Source organism: Patella vulgata, chromosome 4, assembly GCF_932274485.2.
Source record: "Patella vulgata chromosome 4, xgPatVulg1.2, whole genome shotgun sequence".
NCBI classification, from domain to species: Eukaryota; Metazoa; Mollusca; class Gastropoda; family Patellidae; genus Patella; species Patella vulgata.
This window is the reverse complement of record NC_065882.2, coordinates 19,656,783-19,678,522: the sequence shown is the minus strand read 5'-3', so window position 1 is coordinate 19,678,522 and position 21,740 is coordinate 19,656,783. Positions and strand designations below refer to the sequence as shown.

The 21,740-nt window shown below is 34.0% G+C and overlaps 1 protein-coding gene across 1 annotated transcript in view; it reads right to left on the bottom strand.

Annotated features, from left to right (window-relative positions):
• Positions 1 to 21,740, bottom strand: part of LOC126817455 (heterogeneous nuclear ribonucleoprotein K) — a 45,418-nt gene that overhangs the window by 20,795 nt on the left and 2,883 nt on the right. The window contains exon 2 of the mRNA XM_050544441.2: positions 4,397 to 4,470. Coding sequence (XP_050400398.1) covers positions 4,397 to 4,421 — 25 coding nt within the window. The 5' untranslated portion in view covers positions 4,422 to 4,470. The remainder of the gene's footprint in view (positions 1 to 4,396; positions 4,471 to 21,740) is intronic.

Here is a 21,740-nt window from a genome sequence, read left to right as displayed (position 1 = left end):
TACTCAGTAATGAAAATAAACTTAAGACTCTTGGTCCGTATACATGTAGCACTGTTTGATCAGTGTCAGTCAGTATATACATGTAGCACCGTTTCATCTGTGTCGGTCAGTATATACATGTACATGTAGCACTGTTTTATCCATGTTGGACAAGAAATTCATTTTAACTATATTTCATTTGCGAATGGATTATTTTACACAGAGCAAAACTGTACATACTCACACATATTTAGAGAAAACTCTGTGACTAGGATGCAATTACATGTGCATGTTATTCTAATTTCTGTCAACTGAAGAACATTGACCAGGTATCAATGTTAAGATTCTAAACAGTTTTGATATCATAAAACATGAGTGATTGTTAAAGTAGCTAAGTCTCTAACTCAATATCATCCAAAATCTTCAACATTGGAAACACAAATTTTAAATCAACATTGATGCTGTAATCTTATCGGAAAAAGATGGGATTCTGATGTCCAATATTTAAGACAAAATAAACATTTTACCATTGGTACACGAATCGTGTACCATAATGCGTTTCATCCCCAGTTCTAGCAAGAGACTCGAGGAACGAGGCTAGATATATTGCACCAAACCAAATGGCGTATGTAGACTGAAATAACCAGGCGCTAGAAATTTGCATTCGATTGAGACTGCTGGCTTATTTCGCGGAACATAACTGATTTGAAATTAGAGTAAAAACGGAAACCATTGAATGTATATCTGTTTATATACATTCATATCACATGGCTCGAAATGTTCGCCTGTCTACTTGTTGCCGACAGGCGATTTTTTCGTCTGACAGGTAGTAAATAAAACTACCTGTCGCTTGTGACAGGTGGACTAAATTTTACTTGATGTTCAGTAAATTGACCACAATACTCACGTCCACGTCACGTACATTTAATTATTCGTTTCTAAATGATTTTACTTGATGTTCAGTAAATTGACCACAATACTCACGTCCACGTCACGTACATTTAATTATTCATTTCTAAATGCAAGAATTAAGCACGGAAATACCGCGAAAAGCCGCCATTTGCACTGTTTACAATTACATTTCGCTCTGTCGTAGGCTACAGTTACTCACACAGTTTGGAAGTAGACAATTTTATATCAATGAATTTCACACCATCTACGCTTGTTTTGATCTGCTTGACACTAGTTTATAGCATTATGGAGCATTATATCTAAATAAATTAAAACGCACCCCCAAGTCACCTGAAATAATTCTACCGTAACGACACCACAGTAAATATAGTAGTGGTTGGAATGGAAATGCACACGGCTCGTTGCTTGGTGTATTTAAAGGCTCAATACCACTCTTGTTGTAACTGAATAATATGTCCAAATCTTTATTCTGGTCAACAAATTGTACTATTTTAGAATATTTCAATTAATTGATGATACAAATTTCATCTTAACACACCTAATTTAAAAATTTTGAAAATTTCAACATAATGGTTTGAAACGTCTAACGTAAACTTTTTCAAATGAAACTTCGATTTAAAAATATTTTCGAACCCTCTGGACAAGTAAAATAGGATGTAATGGGTAATTTACACAACCGGTAGGACACTTAAACATCTAGTACTTAGATATATTATTTATTTTCTGGAGCTTTCAAGCCAGCAAGAGTGTTATTGTCCCTTTAATCATTTAAATTTTTTTAAATAATTTCCAAAAATAAAGGCTATGAAAAATTTATAAGACAATTTGACAAAATCAAAAAATCAGGTCGGAAAAATATTTCATATATAAATATAATTTGTAGCGTAAAAATAGTCCGGATATGTGAGAAGGGAATTCCAGGTGGCGTTATCTGTTCTTCGCACGAGGTACATGTAAATACGGTGCCATGCACAGGTGTGATTTGTGTTTTGATTTTCAATTTATTACGGATATTTTAAAATCTGAATTCTACAACTCAACAGTGAAGTATTCGATTTAGTACGGAAGTGTGGTACCATGATACTTTGCGGAATTCACGTGGATACGGGTGATAAAATTGTACGAATTTTCGAATCGCCGAGCCAAAGCAGATTCGCCGACTTTCAAGAACTTTTAGGCAGTCCGATGTCGAAGAAATAACCAGCGGCTGCCAGGAAGGATACGCCAACATTTTCGAGAGATGGATAGTGAACAAGCTAACAAGAAAGTGATTTTTCCTACTATCAAGGGCCATAATTCAGGAAATTACAATTCAATATGTGCGAATATCGAAAGGAACTGAGATCTTTGTGTTATAAACTTACATTTCAAGTTTCAACAAAATTGGATAAAAATTGTGACCTCTATAGGGTCCACAACCTTGATATATCATATTTTTACGCTATTTGAGAACGAACGGTGGCCATTTTGCCTGAAATTAAAACTCATTCATCCTTAGGGTGTAACGGTGATATAATAATACGTTTTTTTAAATCGGATAAAAATTATTACCTCTATAGGGTCCACAAGCTAAAAACACGATTTTTCGTACAGTCAGGGGCCATAATTCAGGAAGTTACGGCCCAATATGCGCGAATATTGAAAGGAACTGAGATCTTTGGGTTATAAACCTACATTTCAACTTTCAACAAAATCGGATAAAAATTGTGACCTCTATAGGGTCCACAACCTTGATATACCATATTTTTACGCTATTTGAGAACGAACGGCGGCCATTTTGTCTGTCAATTTTGGACCGATTTTCACGAAATTCAAACTCCGTAATCCTTAGGGTGTAACGGTGATATAATAAAACGATTTTTTAAATCGGATAAAAATTATGACCTCCATAGGGTCCACAAGCTAAAAACGTGATTTTTTGTACAATCAGGGGCCACAATTTAGGAAGTTACGGTCCCATATGCGCGAATATCGAAAGGAACCGAGATCTTTGGGTTATCAACTTACATTTCAAGTTTCAACAAAATCGGATAAAAATTGTGACCTCTATAGTGTCCACAAGCTAAAAACGTGATTTTTCGCACAAACAGGGGCCATAATCCATGAAGTTTCGATCCGATACATGCCAATATCGAAAGCACCGAGATATTTTGGAGATAAACCTATATTTTTCAAGTTTCGTCAAAATCGGATAAGAATTGTGACCTGTAGAGTGTCCACAAACAATTGTGGACGGACGGACGGACAGGGGCGACGGCATAATACGTCCACATGAAAATGTGGGCGTATAAAAAGCTGTATTACAGTATTATATGAGTTGCGACCAACTTGTGTCAATTTCTAGGTCCCAAATGTTAGCGATTTAGCTTCTTTAAGTCATACTAAAATGTTTGCTCTTACGGAACACGAGTACTGCACATTGGAATACTTGTACATTCATTGTTCTGTTTCTATATAAATTCCACCATGTTTTATTAGCCGATAAAAGCATTAAAATTGTAAGTAATGTACATAGAGAATAATCAATAAATAAAACAACAGAATTCAATACAACTCAGTTTTTATTGATAAAAATAATGTGGATTAGGCTTGAAAGGTCTTCGGGTACATCCTGTCAACACCCACCTTTCACTGTAAAATGTAAAAGTTTACTTAATCCCTACACTCTCTATCCATCTAATAAACTGGACCAGGTAAACAGGAGTAGGCCTACATACATGTATGCTAATGTACATTTACAGATTGATAAACATTAGAAAATGTTTAACATTTAGAATGCAGATTGAGTGATTATTGATAAAATCTGTACTTGGTCCAAAGCATTTTTGAACTTTCTAGAGCACTGGTTTTTGTAAGATCTAATGATCCTGTTTATTAGTGGACATATTTCTTTAATCTTGTTTTCTAGTGGACATATTTCTTTAATCTGTGAAGCAGTATATTTGACTGCAGTGAAATGAAATGGGGTTGAATGTCCTAGTTTTCTGCACCAACATGTCTAATGAAGACTTGCATACGCCATACATTGTGTCATGAGGGAAATTTTGCACATACAGCGGCACTACAGCCTACTCTTATTTCGAATTCCAACTGCCAAGTTTTATTTTTCAGGCATGCCAATGTGTACACAAGATCACAGTATTTCCCCCCATGCAAACGACTAGAGTCCTTGCCAGGCCCTCTGTCATGCAACACTGACAAGTAGGTAACCGTAACAGAAAATATTAAGAAACTTTCTCAGCGAACCTGATTATTATTTACAAAGCTGACTAATCCATTTGACTGCAGTGAGATAACAGGGTCGAGACAAGAACATAATTTTCTAGAGCATTTAATCTTTGAAAGACATACGGTACTCTAAATTATTGACACATTCATGCGCTGGAACCTGCCTCAATATTGTGCAAAAGTCTTATTAGAAGGTTATAAATTTCTATTAAAACCCTATGAAAATGAATAATTCATGGCACTGAATGGATCAGAAAAAAAAAAGTCCTAAAATTACCTTCATCGTAGTCACCACCTTCCATGATTGTCTTTATTCTGGTATTATAATTCTGTCTGGAATATCAGCAAGACCTGAAAAGACAATTTATATGGGTGTGGTTTAATAAAACTTAAAATTTCATGAAATCAATGATCAAGGCAGTCAAGTATTAAATGTGAAACATGATAACTGATCATTTTGAAACCTGAGCACAAGTAGCAGACAGTTTAAATCAACTTTCTTTATAAATGTAGGCAAAAACATGTTTTAATACAAGTTTTTATTTTCATTTAAAACCAATAGCACAGAATAATGGGCTATTTCTAGATGCTGGCTGGAGGCAGTCTGAATCTAAACCCTAGACATGTTCATCATTGTTTAAAGAGGTTAAGTTCTTGACAACAGCAAACTAGAATACAATAGCATCAAAATAAACAACATGTTACTGGGGAGAGTGAAAAAGGAATTCTTCTACAAGAATTACTGTATAACGAAGATCAATTGTCTACATTCAAAGTCTTTATTTAATGGTGATCTATTTCCGGAGATGAAAAAACAGAATTTATCGAATATTATCAGTTATTTTCCATAATGCCACAGCTTGCTACAATGTAGCTTTTGCAGACATCAAAACGCTAAACCCTTACTGACTTTGCTGATCATACAAGTCAATTATTCAACAGTTTCAACTTGATTGGACCTGGGCATTAACATTTAATGGCATCACAATATCAATTGTGAGTACTCAGAAAAATTGAATATGTTGTGGGAAAGACATTAATATTGAACAAATATTTATGGTTGGGAAGAGGCCAGTTGGATTATTATAAAATACATCCACATAATAAATCCTTGTTCAAATGATTTGGTGTTATAAAACAGATTTTTTGCATTGCATTTGCTTCAAATGCAGCCATGCACAATCAAAACAATATTATGCTTTTTGCAATATATTTCAACATATTTTTGTTTTCAAAAAAAGGGGGGGGGGGCGAGGAAACTTGGTCTGTTGGTTTGGCTTAGATTTTTTGGGAAACAAGTTTCAGTTTCTGTAAAAGCATCCAGCATTGATCGCAAGTGCAATGTTAGGATGGGAATGATTGGTCAAATGCACAGTTAACATTCTTGAACATGTGACAGTGTTTCGATTTGTCATCTTTTTTAATTCTATGCACACACTTTATGTAAGTTTGTTTAATTATCAATTGCGACACTTGTACATGTAGAATAGACAAACAAGTCTTAACCAATTTATATTATATAAAAACTTGTGAATCTGATGGAAGAGTTTTTAATTGAGTATAATAAATACAGGTAGTTAGTGCAAACAACTTCTATTAATCAATATCCTTTCTTATGTTTTTCTATCTTAAACATCAAATAGGATAAACCCATTAACAGGAGATTTTCCAATAAGTAATGATTGTCACCTATAAAATATTTAAACTCTATGATTAGCTGTTTCCTTTCTACAATGACTGACCCGAATAGGTAAATGGACAAATTGATATTGGGTTGTATGGCAAGTCTAAACTCATCACTTTTAAAAAATATTCCAGGATAGTCTGTTCTACACAATCATCATGAAGAGTCTTAGAAATACATTATTTAAATTGAAACAAAACACTTCCATAACAACCAATAGAACCAGTCAACAAATACAAAGTTTTTATTTTTTTTTTTTCTTTTTAAGGCAGATTTGTAGATTAAAAGGATAAACCAAGAATAATAAACAAATTGCCTGGCTTTGATGTTTGATTCTGTTCTAACAAAATCTGCTGTAGTCTCTTACATCCCCAAGATTCAAAAACTGGGAAAATATTTGCAACAAAAGGATAACCATTAACAAAGCACTATTGTGGTGTCTCACCTATCGTGTGGGGAAAATTGTCCAAAGTTTAGTATTGAGCGATGACTATTCAATACATTACACTGGCTGGTGGTTAAACAAAGGAAACTGCCGGCGAATTATGTACTCATGAAACAAAGCAAATATCACACCATTTAAATTTAATGTTGATACTGGAACAAATATTGGATTCCAATAACTTCAGGCCGAGCATGTATTGACACAACTATTAGAATTTGCAGCAGTTTTACCATCTCAATATTATTGCTTGGGGCTATAAAAATTATAGACATTTTCATAAGATGATTGTTATCCGACATCTTTTGATAGAAACAACACTGGAAAGCTTTTGGACTAAAATGGCACAAGAAAAATGAGGACATTGTTTGTCTTACATGTACATGATCTTTTACTAAAACACTACAACAAATAAACAAATTTTAGGTACCGATACCATAATCAACAAGCATTGTGAGAGAATTTGAAGCAACACAAATTTTATGTACATGTACACTATCATAATCAAAAAAGCGTTCTGGGTGTACACTTGATACACTTTAACAAGCTAAAACGTGCAACGAAATATTTGGCAAGACTCAATCACTGATGAGACCTTTCAAGCTAGGGTCAAATGCCTCTTACTGAGCAGTGACAAAACTAAGAGTATCATCCATTGAGGTATTACAAAAAGATGGGTGGGGCAAATATTACTGATAAAATCAAACTAATCAAAGAATCAAAGTCCATATCGAGTATTATTGTTGAAAGAGGAAACAGTCTTGTAAAACAGCTAAAACAGACATCGTCTGCAAGCAAAAGCTTTGAACCCATTATCACATATTTCATTTTATCAGGCACCACTGTTTGTGTATAGAAATTTCTTTAGCAACCTATAAATAATATAAAGCTCATTGAACAAGCGAGGTTCCATTGAGCGAGAAAACAAGTGAAGCAAGTCTTGGTCTTAGCTTCCCATTGTTCACTTCCTCCGCATTCGATCAATAGTATTGATTGGTTAAGACATTTACCTGGAAATGTATTGATCATGAAACAAACTGGATACCAAGCCCAGGCTATTTATTGGAAATATTGATTCATTCTTTCCAAATGTTGGCTCTATCCAATAAAGCAGGCATTATGACTGCATTGTACACTAGAAAAGTTTATAAATTCTTCTCAGGAATCCCTGTCCAAAGCAAAGGCAGCTCAGAATTCAGGAGTACTTTCTTTTGTACAAGATATCCATCAAATGAACACAAATTTTTGTCAGTTAAAAAAATATAATTTTATGGAATTGATAAATTTAAGCATTTAATACTACAGGTAGCATTACATAGTTTTTAGATACAAAATTTTGTCAACTCAATGTGGGCCATAACTGATTCAAATGAAAATCTTTACCAAATCTAATTCTAAAACTATTTCTGCCAATCAACCATTTCCAATACGCACACATAAAGATACCTGGAAAAGTACACCTGGAAATTGATGTGATCATCTTATCAAACAATCGTGATGTATTTCTTTGTATGCAAAAAAAAGCTCTTGCGCATAGTTTTTCTTTAAATATGAACAGTTCTGCAGAAATCATTAAATCTACAAGAGTATTCATGTAACTCTTCTTACAATTATTTTCAGACAACAGAATATAGGTGATGCTTGTGGATTTTGTCACCCACAATGCAATTTACAAAAGACCAAAAACCAATAATCATCCATCGGTTAAGTTGCAATAAGTTTATGCATGCCAGAATAACAGTTTAAGCTCCAATACCCAAATTGTTTATCTCCCTGTAATGTTGTTTATCTCCCTGTAATGTACTTACTGTACAAATATCAAATTTGGTAGCCTACCTATTTAAGAATTGAGAGTTTTCAAACGTATTGGAGAAATTGCAAGGTTTGTAGATGACCATAATATATTATGCTTTAACTCCATGCTAAGGCTGGGTGCGGTCTATTTTAGAAATTACATTATATTCACATCAGAATATTGCTTCTTTAAGAGTGTAACGTACATGATTTGTAACCAGATTCATAATCTAGTTGAATGGGGGGTTTAACGTTGCTACTTTTCTGCACCAATTGGGCTAATAATAATGGGATATATACGCCATGTAGTTGCCAAGAGGAAAGTTTTCACAAGACGGCAACATTTCCACCAATTCTTCGTTGTATAATTATGGCCTGACAGCACTAACAAGTAATTCAATATGGGATTATCACAAGATCGCAACATTTTCTGCCAATTCTTCATTGTATAATTAGGGCCCGACAGTGCTAACAATTCAATATGGGATTTTTACAAGACAGCGACATTTCCGCCATTCCTGCGTTGTATATCAGGGCCCCGACAGTGCTAACAATTAATGCAATATGGGATTATTACATATCGATATACTGGACTAACCTAACAGCACTCTCTTATTAAAAGCAAACAAATCGAATGCACATGGAGCAAGCGCTATTACATCAAATTTTAAAGTCGAAGTGAAATAATTTGAGACGGGTTCTTTTATGTGCATGCCATCGAGTACACTGCATAACAAGGTGAAATCAGGCTGCAAAATACTGATGTACTTTTTTTACCGGGTTCAAACATACTCATTAAGCCACTCCGGCAGGGCTCAGAACGGCTTTCAATTTTTTCCCGCCAAAATGGATGATAATTTTTATATAAAAAAAGGTCCATATTTTTTTCCACCAACTGGAATATTTTATCTGCCAAAAATGTGTGATAAAAAAGACAACATGTAACAGTTTTATGTCTGAGGTAGGCCTTTTATAGAACAATTACCGAAATATACAATATACAACTTTAAATCTGTCTTTACATAATACAGTTTTGATTTACTAAGATAAGATGTTATTTTTGGTGACTTTAGTCTATTTGCACACCGTACAGCACAATATATTTTCAGTAGGCCTATTTACACGTCAGATCTCATTTAAGGATTTCAAATTTTCTATAAATTTATGTTTTGTATGTACAATAGGCCTATTGTTATTTTCAGGTACCTTAAAGGTATCAAAATCTCAATCCCCGATAGAATGATATCGGTTTCAGTTATATATGTATATGAGATGCTTAGAATTATACTCGTTCACTTTGGCGACGGTAACATGATACAAATGGCGAACTGTTTTCTCGCCCAAGAATCGTCGCTATTCAACCCGTTCTTATGTTTCCGACTGGTGATGATAATATAATTTAATATAATAATATTCGATAGACATGCTTGTATATTTTACATGCCCTATGAAGCCACAGTAAACGGAATTCAACTATCAAAATATTTCATTCTCTTCGAAAAGAACTGTCGGCCATTTTTGTTAAAGACGAAACGAAACATCAAATAATCACCGCTTGGATTAATCATTAGGAGTAAATAATGACTTGAGATAGGCTTTATATATATCATTGGCAATTATCAATCAACTAATCATTAATCCAAGACAACTGATTATATTTACTCATTGAGGCGATCCGGATTATCAGCCAGTTGATTAATTTATAGAATCTGCGGCCACGTGATTGACACTCAATGTAATTGTAATGGTTAATCCGGGATAAATATGATTAGAATTTTAAGATTTTTTCCGCCAGTTCTCAAAAAGAATCGCCAGTACCGCAAAACATTATCGCCAAAATCAAATTTTAATAGCCACTTTTATATTTTTTGCGACTTTGGCAACCGACAGCGTGAGCCCTGCACTATGACTCCAAAGTGAATCAATCAGTTGGCAAGTTAAACCCATGAACAGTAATAAACGGTATCAAGTGTTCCAAAAAGAGCAAGTAAAGTAACCATACATCATGCTCCAGCGTTCCCAATCTTAAAAATAAAGAACTACCAGTACCTGCATTACGATGATTGCTACATGCAGTTACTAAAATCTGTGCACCACAAACACTACTTTTATTGCACTTCAGCAAAATTATATAGGTTAGTTGGTGAAACATGTAGGAAATAGCTCCAAGATGACTAGTTTTTGTTCAAGTAATGCAGGTTTGACCAAGCACATTGCAAGATGAAAGTATTATACTCATCCTACCAAATAAAATACACCAAGTTAGTAGCAACAGCAATGCTACATGTACCTATTGTACATGATTTACTTAATTCAGTTTCTAAAACATTAATTCTAAATCAATCAATCATCCATCCATGTTGAATGATCGGTCAAGCACATCTATTTAAATGCATTTGCGAACAACCGATACATTATAGGAATGCCCTCTGGAGACTTGTAGTCAAAGCAATGGTAGTAACTGCACCATACTATTGCAATCAATTCTTGCATTGATGTTAAGTATGTATAATGTGGTCTGGTATTCTACACTGTGAAAGCAAACATCAAATTTTTAAAGGGTATATTCCTACATATTACATATCTCTAGGGTACCATTATTCCTCACATTAGCTTGTAGGCAAACAATAATCTACAAATGGTGTCTGAATGGTTCATCATGAATGCTTGGTTGTAGCAAATTGAGAACATGTAACTGTAACTTCCCTAGATTATCCTGTTCCACCAGATAATATCCAAATAATTATTATTTTAAAGTACGATTGTTATTTGAGATGATTTTGAATCTCTTGCAAGCTACAATATTGTTAAGATAAATTCAAAGACAAGTTGCTAGGCAATGAAACATACGCCCACAGAAGCTAAGTCGTCCGGGCAGTCAACAAGAGTTGTCGCATATTTTTTTCTTTTTTGGTAATGAAACATTTATAATACACTAAAATCTTTATATTAAGAGTAACAATTCATTAAGTAATTATCAGAAAATCATTAGAATTTGTTTGCTTCCAGTTCTATCCCATTCTAATGTTTAGTATACAAAACATTTAATATTTAGTTTTTGAATATATTATGCAAGAGCTAAATCTGCCTATTGCAAGTCTTTATTTAGGCTTCAGATGTTATAGAAATTATTAATTAGACCTTTATTTACACAACAAGCTCAAAATCAACTCTGTAGACCCACGGAGGCTTGGATACAGTATGGATTTAAACAGTCGTCCATTTAAAATTAAATCAATAAATGTCGGACTAACTACTAAGCTAATGTTTACCGGTAGTCGCTGATGTCACTAACGGAAACTGGTGATGAAAGGCCTGCCAAGCGAGGCTCCTATACCGACTGAGCATGTTACTTGATAATGGAGAATATGTGGGTGGAGTTATCGTCTGTCAATCAATCGATTGCCAATTCTGACAGACGGTGAAGACACAATTGATGCCTATTTCTAGTAGTCCAAACTTCCAACAGTGACAATTCTGTTCAGAACAAAGTATTAATCTGACCAAAATTTTCAACATTTTCTTTTATTATCATCTATTTTTGAATTATTATAGCAAGAATGGCCAACTCTTTACTAATGTATCTTTAAGTTATTAAAAATCAATATTATACATGTTCGTCTCAAGACCATGTAAAGTCAATGGAATGATCACTTTGTCCTGTAGAGCATCCACAAGTTATTACAAAGTGATCAATGGCTATAACTCTGGCAGTAAGTATCTGAAATTGTTGAAATTCAACAGGCTTCTTCGTCTCATGACCTTAAACACTGTATACATTTAATGTCAATCGGATATGAACTTTAGCCTCTAGAGCTTCCACAAGATATTTCAAAGTGATCAAGGGACATAACTCTGGCAGTAGTTATTGGAATTTGTTCAAAATCAGTAAGATTCTTTGTCTCAGGACCATAAATACTGTGTATAAATTTAAATTAAATTGGATATTAACATTAGCCTCTAGAGCATCCACAAGATATTTCAAAGTGATCAAGGGTCATAACCCTGGCAGTAATTATTGGAAATTGTTGAAATTCATTAAGCCTCTTCATTTTACTAATCTAAATAATGCATATAAATTTCATACTGATAGGAAGGTAACATTTGTCAGAGAGTTCACAAGGTTCAACAAAGTGAAACAAGGGAAATAACTCTACAAGTAATAAACGGAAATTGTTGAAATTTATTAGACCTCTTCTTTTACTAATCTAAATACATGGTTAAAAAAGGTGAACAAGGAAATAGAGACGCAATTAACGTAAATTGGTGAAACAAGGGCCATAACTCCAGAAGAAATGATTGAAATTACTGAAATTCATGTTGGTGTATAAAAAAAAAAAATTGGTTACATTTCTTAACTGATATCTTTTTACAGGTCTCTTTAATTCAACTGAATACAAACTGCGAGATTATATACCAACAATAAATATGTTGACATTGCTTTTGAAATTAAATGTTCAAATTAAGTCGCAAAAAAATTAGATATAGCCTGAAAAATGGGTCACAAATAACAAAAAAAAAGATTTTTAAATAACTAGCAGAAAAAGTTTGACCCACTTTGCAATATTTCAAGGCAATGGCAGTAAACTCAAGGAAATGGTCATTCATTTTAATGACTGCTATTTATATCTTTCAAACTACAATTTACAGACAACTTGTCTGAGACAAGCATTCTCTCTGCAACTTGGTCAAATTTATTATACAGTCTGGCCAAAAGATTTGTTAATATACAGAACCTATTAAATGTAAGAAATATAATTTCAAAATTATTTAATCACATTCTCTACAGGTCTCTTTGCTGTAATCTAAATATGCCAGCTGGTGAAATAGATTTTTCATTAATTTCTTCAGTCATGTACGTGTATTAATCTTAACTAGTAAATGGAAGGAAATCTATAATTGATGCTATAAATTGCAAGTTACGTGTTTCAATCAGCTGCTCTAGTATCAACTATAAATCATAGATGTGGGTTTGAGAGATGGCCCCCGACACACCCAAAATCATTCAGGTCATCTGTGCAACCCACAAGACTTGCACAAATGTTTTTAATTTTTGCTGATCGACATACTCTAATTTGTTGCCGACCAGTGGTTGCCAAGCAAGATACATCCACATTTTACTAAAGTTGGACATGATTTTTCGTAGAATCAGGGGCCATAATCCAAGAAGTTATGCACGAATATCAAAAAGGGAATGAGATCTTTGGGATATAAAGATATATTTGAAGCTTCATCAAAATCTCACAAAAATTACGAAATACGAACTCGACCGTCATTAGGGTGCCATAATTCAGGAAGTTATGATCCGATATGCGCAAATATCAAGATCTTTGGGTTATAAACATGCATTTCAAGTTTCATCAAAACTGGATCAAAATTGTGACCTCGAGAGGGTCCACAACCTTGATATACCATATTTTTTACACTATTTGCGTACGAGGGACGGCCATTTTGTCCGGTAGTTTTGGTCCAATTTTAACAAAATTCAAAGTCAACCATCATTAGGGTGTAACGTTTTTTTTAATCCATGAAGTTATGGTCCAGTACTTGCCAATATCAAAAGGAACGGAGATCTTCGAGAGATAGACCTATATTTTAAGTTTCATTAAAATTGAATAAAAATGTGGGCGTATAAAAAGTATAAAATAGAATGCCACCTACATGTACATGTATTACAACAAAGACTGGCAAATGTCTAAAATACATAACATAAATGTTACCAAATAATTCTTATTACAACAATAGCAACATCTAATAAGATACATTATGAGACATCAGATAAAGAGCTGGCAGTTCCCACTACAATAGTTAAAAACTAGATAATGTAAAGGGAATTTGCTGAAAATTCAGTCAAATTGATCCACTCTGAACCAAGATTTTAGCGACTGAATTTTTGGCCTAGCCTCGATCATCATTACTAAAGTCGGTAAGATAAAATAAACAGTCTCAATTATATATTTCAGCAAATCCGAACCTATTCCAATAAATATTGCAAGCTAGCGATGACATCAAGAGTTGATTATGGTCTGGATAAGTTAATTAAGGTCTAATAATTTAGATAACATTTCAGGCCTAAAGAAAGACCTGCAATAGGCAGATTTAGCTCTTGCATAATGTATGTTTAAGAACTGAAATGATTAACATGTACAATACAATTTGCTAATACAAATTGTCATTTAATACCGACAAAGTTTGCAGTGGCAGAATCTGAGCCTTTGATATGAAATTAGACATCATAATTATAATATCTGATATCTTCTGAAATAAATATCTCCTAATATGAAATGTAACCATGGCAACATATTGGAACAGGTGAATTATACCAAAGAGGAATACAATTTCTTAATTCTAAAATTCCATTTACATGTGTCATAAGGTATCGAGTTAAATCCAGAAAAATGCAGTGGTACATGTGATGTATCGCCAGGGACTGAGGGTATTTTCAGACATCCATATAATAAGCATAAATGTTCTTTGCAGTGAGGTAGAAAAATCTTACAGGCCCTATATCCTGATCATAGCTATATATTGAACATTCAGTTTTAGTAAATTTTTACATTGTTAACTACACTTTGAATCTTGAAACTTATTCCAACTAAAGTTATTAAGTTTTTATTACATAAAATTTCCACAAAATTGCTATTAGAATTGAACAATTTTAAACCAAGTCACTGCTCCATGCCAGTCAATAAATAGCCTTGACAACAGATACCAATCAATTTCACAAAAATATTGCAAAAGCTATAGATAAATAGAAATGGGGTTTAATGTCCACTCGATACAAACTAGGTCATTTCGGGACTAACACATGATTCAATTTTATTTCAATCATTTGCTTCCGTGTAGTAGTCTTTAGCAGTGGGAGGAAACCACCCTAATCTTTGTCACGTACAACCAAGGAATCAATGACGGACCTTATGATACAGCGCGAGTACATGCTAACCATTCAGACATCCCCCGACCCTATTGCGAAAGCATTCTTATACCTCTGTATAAGATGACTGACCATTATAAGTTCAAGTATGAATTCTACATGCGACGTCACATCATACAGCGTTGATTACTGGCTCGATGGTGCATGCATTGTTTACATAAGATGTATAGCATAAACTAGTCCGGGCAGAATGGTGGCTTTTACTCATTTTTTTTTTTTACCCATTTACACTAAATAGAAAATATTTTTTTATCCAGATATACTTTAAAGACCTTTATTTTTCTAATACCTCATAAACAAAAAATGTTCGAGCTAATTTCCAAAAATGAAAAAAGTTAATATGACAAGCTAATTAATCCCTCTCTCACTCTTAGTGATTGTAGCAGCCTAACAAATATTCACTGCTGATGAGTGTGAACCAATTTGATTGAAACAGATCCTATTTCGATTCGTTTTTTTATAGTTCAAAATTATGTTTAACTTGTCTTCACAACACTAAGATCTGGAAGAGCTGTTATATATTAGGCGTACTCTAGTTGATGTGAGGCATAAGACAATGAAACGGTCTGTTACGGCAAGTTTTTGGCGTGCTCTTCACAGAACTGTGGATAAATCCCTAGACACATTGATTAATCAATGTCTGAAGTCATAGGGTCAAAAGCCACTAGTATGACCCCTGATGCAACCTCCCAGTACAACAGATCAGATCTTCGTGTAGTGTAGGCCATCAAAAGTATAAACAAGCCAACAGTGAGGCTGATGTCCCCCGCCGAAATCCCCAAATAGATGACACATATTAATCGCACATCTATTTTTTTCAAAAGTATCGAGCAATCAAACTGATTGTCAACTATACACTAAGTTTCATCACTCTCTATCAGATAGAATCAAAGTTATCTTGTCCCAAAGCATCGACCAAGGAAATTGCTTATCTCTGCTTAGCTTTAGCTCGATGTTAATCATTGAACTCGGTCAAGACGAACATCTACATCAAGTTTAAACATTCTAGCTCAATTAGAAGGAGAGTTATTGTGTTCCAAAGTCTTGGCCAATCAAATTGCTTATCGCTCTGCTTACCCTGAGTAGAAAATGCTCAATATCGAACTTAGTCAAGGTATTGATGTAATGAAACTATACACCAAGTTTCATCACTCACTTAATTGGAAATAAAGTTATCGTGTCCCAAAGCATCAACCAATCAAATTGCTTATCTCTACTTACCCTAGACAGAAAATGTTCATCTTCACACTCCATCAAGGCATTGACCTAATACACACCTACACCAAGTTTGAACATTTTAAGGCGGGGGACAAAAAACGAAACGAAATATAGATCTGTATTTTAATCAGATTGAGTATGAAGATACTGTAAGTTACCTGACAGACAAACATAAGCTGCTCACATCAGTAAAGTTGTTTGATAAGTTCACAAAGGTTGTCATATATTTTATTTTTTTGTAGTTTTGGGAGCATTATACAAAGAATATTACTATTAAATTGTGTATAAATAATTGCTTCAGCCTCTCATACTCAACGCACTGTTTCGTTTGATTAGACCTAAACCCACTCAAAAAATTCCATCCATACACGGCGCAAATTTCTGTCCCAAATTATGACTGGTTAACAGTCCGATCAGCAACCAGTACATAACGACGTAACAAAATCAATCCGGATGTTAAAGCAGAGCTCTAAATATGTTACCGTAAATGTCTGGTGAAAAACGCGGCTACATTACGTCAGAAAGTTCAAAATTGTATTACGCTCAATTAACTAGTACATAACAGATTATTGCAGAGAAACTAATTGTGATAAACGAGGCTATCCAAAATAGCTACAATATAAACATTTGGTTATCGCGGCGCACATGGAATCTTTTTATCATCTCTTGGACCACACAGCAGATCAAAGAGAAGGGCTGTCATGTTAGGTATTGTGTTTCAACAAACTGGATAGCAATACCGCATGTGCTTATTTGATAAAATAAATAATTCATGGATTTTCTTCACAAAAATGGATAAATATTACCAAATATTTAAAAGGTAGACAGTAATAATTGGTACACGTTTATAGAATTTATATCAGAGACTCCAGTCAAGAATTTTCGTTCGAATAGCGAGTTTCAGTCAATTTACCTACATGTACATGCATGCGAGTTTCAGCCAATTTACCTACATATGTACATGTATGCGAGTTTCAGCCAATTTACCTACATGTATGCGAGTATCAATGTTTGTTCCTGATGCATCCAAGGGTAATTTTTTCTTGAAATCAGCAATAATAAACACTAGAATTTTTTTTAAAAAGAGGTCACCCCGGTTAAATCCTGAAAATTCCCTATATTTTACTTAGGAGAGATTTGATTGGACGTCAATGGACACACTCAAGGACTCAAGATTTCAGTCCCAATACAGCAGAGATGTTAAAAAGTCCCAAGGAATATTTCTCGAGCCATTGCTTCAGGAATATGTAGCCTCTAGAACATGTGCAAGACTTTCCAAATTGATACAGGGTCATTAATCTGGGACGTTTATTATTATCGGAAATCATTGAAAATCAATAGGCTTCCTCATCTCATGAATATAAACGATCCTGTAACAGTCAATTCTTCTATGAATATTTGGTTTTCAACATGTAATCTCACATAGATACAGGATCTGCCAGTGAGCACTCTCAGGCAGTAATAATAACTGTTTTCCTTCACTTGGATGAACCCAAATCATTTTTAAAATTTTTCACAGATACCATGTTTCAACATTTTATCGTTAGGAATGACAATTTGGTGAAAAGAGGGGGAATCCTCAGAATCAATTGAACTATAGCTACTGCGTCATAAAATATTCTGGTTATCCAATCCATATACCGGTATGCTCCAGTTTGAATATAGGAGATAAATGTAATTCAGAACTGAACATGTCTAAACACGATATAGAACAGTTTAGAAAATCATTTCTACTAGATTTAAAGATCTTAAACATGGTATTCTCAATTATTAAATTTGGTTTCTATACAAGGCATGTTAATATAACAAAGCAGAAATAAATACATGCGAATCTGCTACATCATTCCAATTATCTAAAAATAAGCATAATTTACCCACATACCATGCAATAAATTAACATAATAAATGAATTATTTGTTCATACATGTGACCAACAGGTTTGTATACAAGAAAGAAAGCAGGAATGGAAGCATTTAATCAAACTTAACAGAGTTATCTCCCATATATGTATCTATTTGATGATCAGGCAACTTTTGATTCAATTTTCTTAATAAATGACAAGCTTCTAATTGCTATGTATGGACAGGGTAAATAAGGAAGAAATCAACAGGTTGGGAGACTTTGCGGGGGTGGGGACAAAAAATCAAAAATAAATATTGATAACACTCATTAAACACACATACATGTAAGCAATTATATTAAATTTTATTACTGGAATCATATACAGATGAAGAGAAAATAGATTTTTCATTGTTTAAAGGAGAAATCAAATAAATTTTGGTGCAACTCAGATGTATGCGGATTAACTTTAATCCATACTTTGGTTTATTGTTGTGGAATATTGCAGTTTTTTGTTGTTTCAATTACCTTTTGCCAAAGTTTTCAATATATATATATTATATTGATCTGGGGATCAAAAAGTGAAAAATTGGAGGACAGGTGAGTTATATATATAAATAAATATTTATTAGCATGACAAGCCCATAATTAACTCTTTAAGAGTTTATCGATAAAATATTTAATTGAAACTTTGTCTTGGTTGTCAAGTACCATTGCTAGGATAATAAACAATCTATGCTATATTTTGTCAATTTGCAATTCCTTTATCATTATCTATTTTAGAGCAGGAACGATCAGCTCTTAATTTTATCTTATTCTTACAAATCGCAACTCTTTCTATTGTTTTCATTTTCTCTATCATATCAATGATCTCTGTTAAAATTAAATTTGGAATGTGTTTATTTATCATTTCTATCACATATGTAAAAATGGCTTGACACCAACACTGTCTTTTAAACCGGCATTCGAATTTTCTAATATGTACACTGGTGGACCTCAGATAAACTGGTCTTCACTTTCCTTATCAGTTGTTAGGATATGTATTTCACATGAATTAGACGCTGCTGATCAATCATGAAAATCATTGATATTTAAAAGAAAACCCCATAATGAAATTCACAAAAAAAGATAATTTTAGTGATGTTCATGTGTCTACCAATAGGGAAATTTTGTAAATATATTTGGTGAAATTGTGTTATAACCCGACTTACAAAGTTAGTGACAAGACAGGCTGTTTTATTAGTCACATGATTCTTTCTCTCTATTTGGAGATTTTATGTGCATTTGTGCTTTGTGGTACAATGTACTTAATAACATTCAGGTGAGAAGTAAACTGACACTAGTGAAATTTCTTAACACTCTAGAAGTGTGACTTACCTAGCAATAATACAGAAATCGATTTGTCAGTTGCTGTAAATTTGGGTTGTGAGACTCATTGTTTAATATAACAATGTAACAACATTGGCCAACTAATCAAAAGGGGTTACATTTTTTTGGTTGGTATTGGGTATCGATTGAGATAACAGACATGACAATTTGCTGTACACTTTTGCAAGTTTTCCATGAACTAATTTGTTAGTTTGTGCAGTATTCTGTTATGTGTTATTTTGCAGGACGATGCATAAGCTATTATATAGTTCAAATATTGGAATACAATAATCCTATATATACATGACATCCTATGTCTTGCCTTTCCAGTTATATCCCTTGATCACCGAATACTTACAAATAGTACCAAGCAAACGGTGACAACCTGCTACAAAATAATGTCCCAATACCAAGGCATACCGTGCACTCAAAATTTGAACAATTAAAGGTTGAAATTACATCAGCGCATGTCCAAGCTAAAATGGCGATTTCTCAAGTGATTACAGGGCAAAGGTGCAGTCACCTGTAAATATATAAATAGCCACTGTCTGTATTAACTTATAGCTATTGTCTGTATAAATAGCCATTGCAAGTGACAAAGTCTACAAAATCCTTGGTGGACATCAGATTCTACAGATAGGTTGCCAGAAACATACGCCCACAGCAGCTAAATTGTCCGGCAGTCAACAAGAGTTGTTGCATATTTTTTCGGTAATGAAACATTAATAATACAATAAAATTTGATTAAGAGTAACAACTCATTAAGTAATTATCAGAAAATCATTAGAATTTGTTTGGCTTTTATAAAGTTCTGCCCCATGCTCAGGCATCGATATTTCCGCGCACAGTGTGCGCAGGCATAATCATTTCAAAAAAAATTTTGCAGGCACATTTTTAAAGCTCGAAATTTACCACGGCAAAAACGGCAAAGCCATGGTAAAAGCCAACGTACGTACGTAAACCATGTCACGGCATAATTTATTTTTGTGTGCCGTAGTAGACCCTATCATCCCAAATTAGTTTAAAGAAAGATGTATTGGTATTTTGTTTATTTAGACTTAGAAGATGTGTAGGCCTTGGTCTATTCATTTTACAATTGGAGGGTCTAGAGCACAGGTGATCTAACAACCAACTAAAATGGTTGGTAGTTAGATCACTTGTGCTCTAGACCCTCCAATTATTCTACGGTCTTTATATTTGTTTATTTGCCGTAAATAGGTCACCCAGACCAATTTACGGCACTCCAATGTTAAAGGTTTGAATGTCGTAATTGTCCAACACGTGCCTGCAAATTTTCACGACGTTTCTTATTTTATTTCTTACTCGTGTTGACCATGGATTTGCTACGGCCCGAGAGTAGGACTAGGAGGACGATGAGAGCTTTCTCAGTTTCTTCCTGACCCGATTCTCATTCCACCGTAATAATAATATTCGTGAGACACGTACACCAACTTTACAAACAAGTCAAATAATACAACGTGTTTTAATTATCAATATCTACCTGTTGTCATAGTTTGTTGTACTCAATAAAAGTAATAAAGTAATATTTGAAAAAAAAAAACCCAACAAAACAACAAATACCGAAAGGTCCTCAACTTATCTATCCAGAGAAACAGAGTGGGGCGGGACAATTTTATGCTCGGTCGGGTGGTGTCAAAAAGTTTTTAGATCCCTGTATCATTGATGAAAATTAAGTGAATTTGGTAAAATTTGAATATATAAAAATGGAAATTGATTTGCACTGAACCAAATACAAAAGGCAGCAGATGCTCTGAAAATACACAAAGGGTTTAATTTTCATAAAAGACCACGCCCCCCTCCCAAAAAATTTTTGGGCTCACTCCGCTCGCCACATATATTTTTACACCACTCACCAAATCATGGCTACATCCCTGTGTTTCAGTATGACCCTGCAGGCTAATGTTTAGTATACAAAACATTTAATATCATGGATTTAGCTGTTCAAGTTATAAAAATTCATTGAAAATAAATATACTTATTCGTCTCAAGATCTTAAACTCTGTATCAATCTAAAGTCAATCGAATATTAACTTTGGCCTCTAGAGCGTCCACAAGAATTTTTGAAGTGATCAAGGGTTATAACTCTGGCAGTAGTTATCAGATATCGCTGAAAATCAATATGCGTCTTCGTCTCATGACCTTAAACACTACTGTGCAGGGCTTGCCACGAGCAAATTGGAGGCGAGTAGATGACTACTCACGCAAATATAGACTTGCGCGAGTGAGGCGAGTACATGTATTTACTCACGCAGAATGATGTGCGTGAGTAGCCATTTAAATTCCATGTGCCTAATGGCAATGCTCTTGTCACTTCGGTGGAA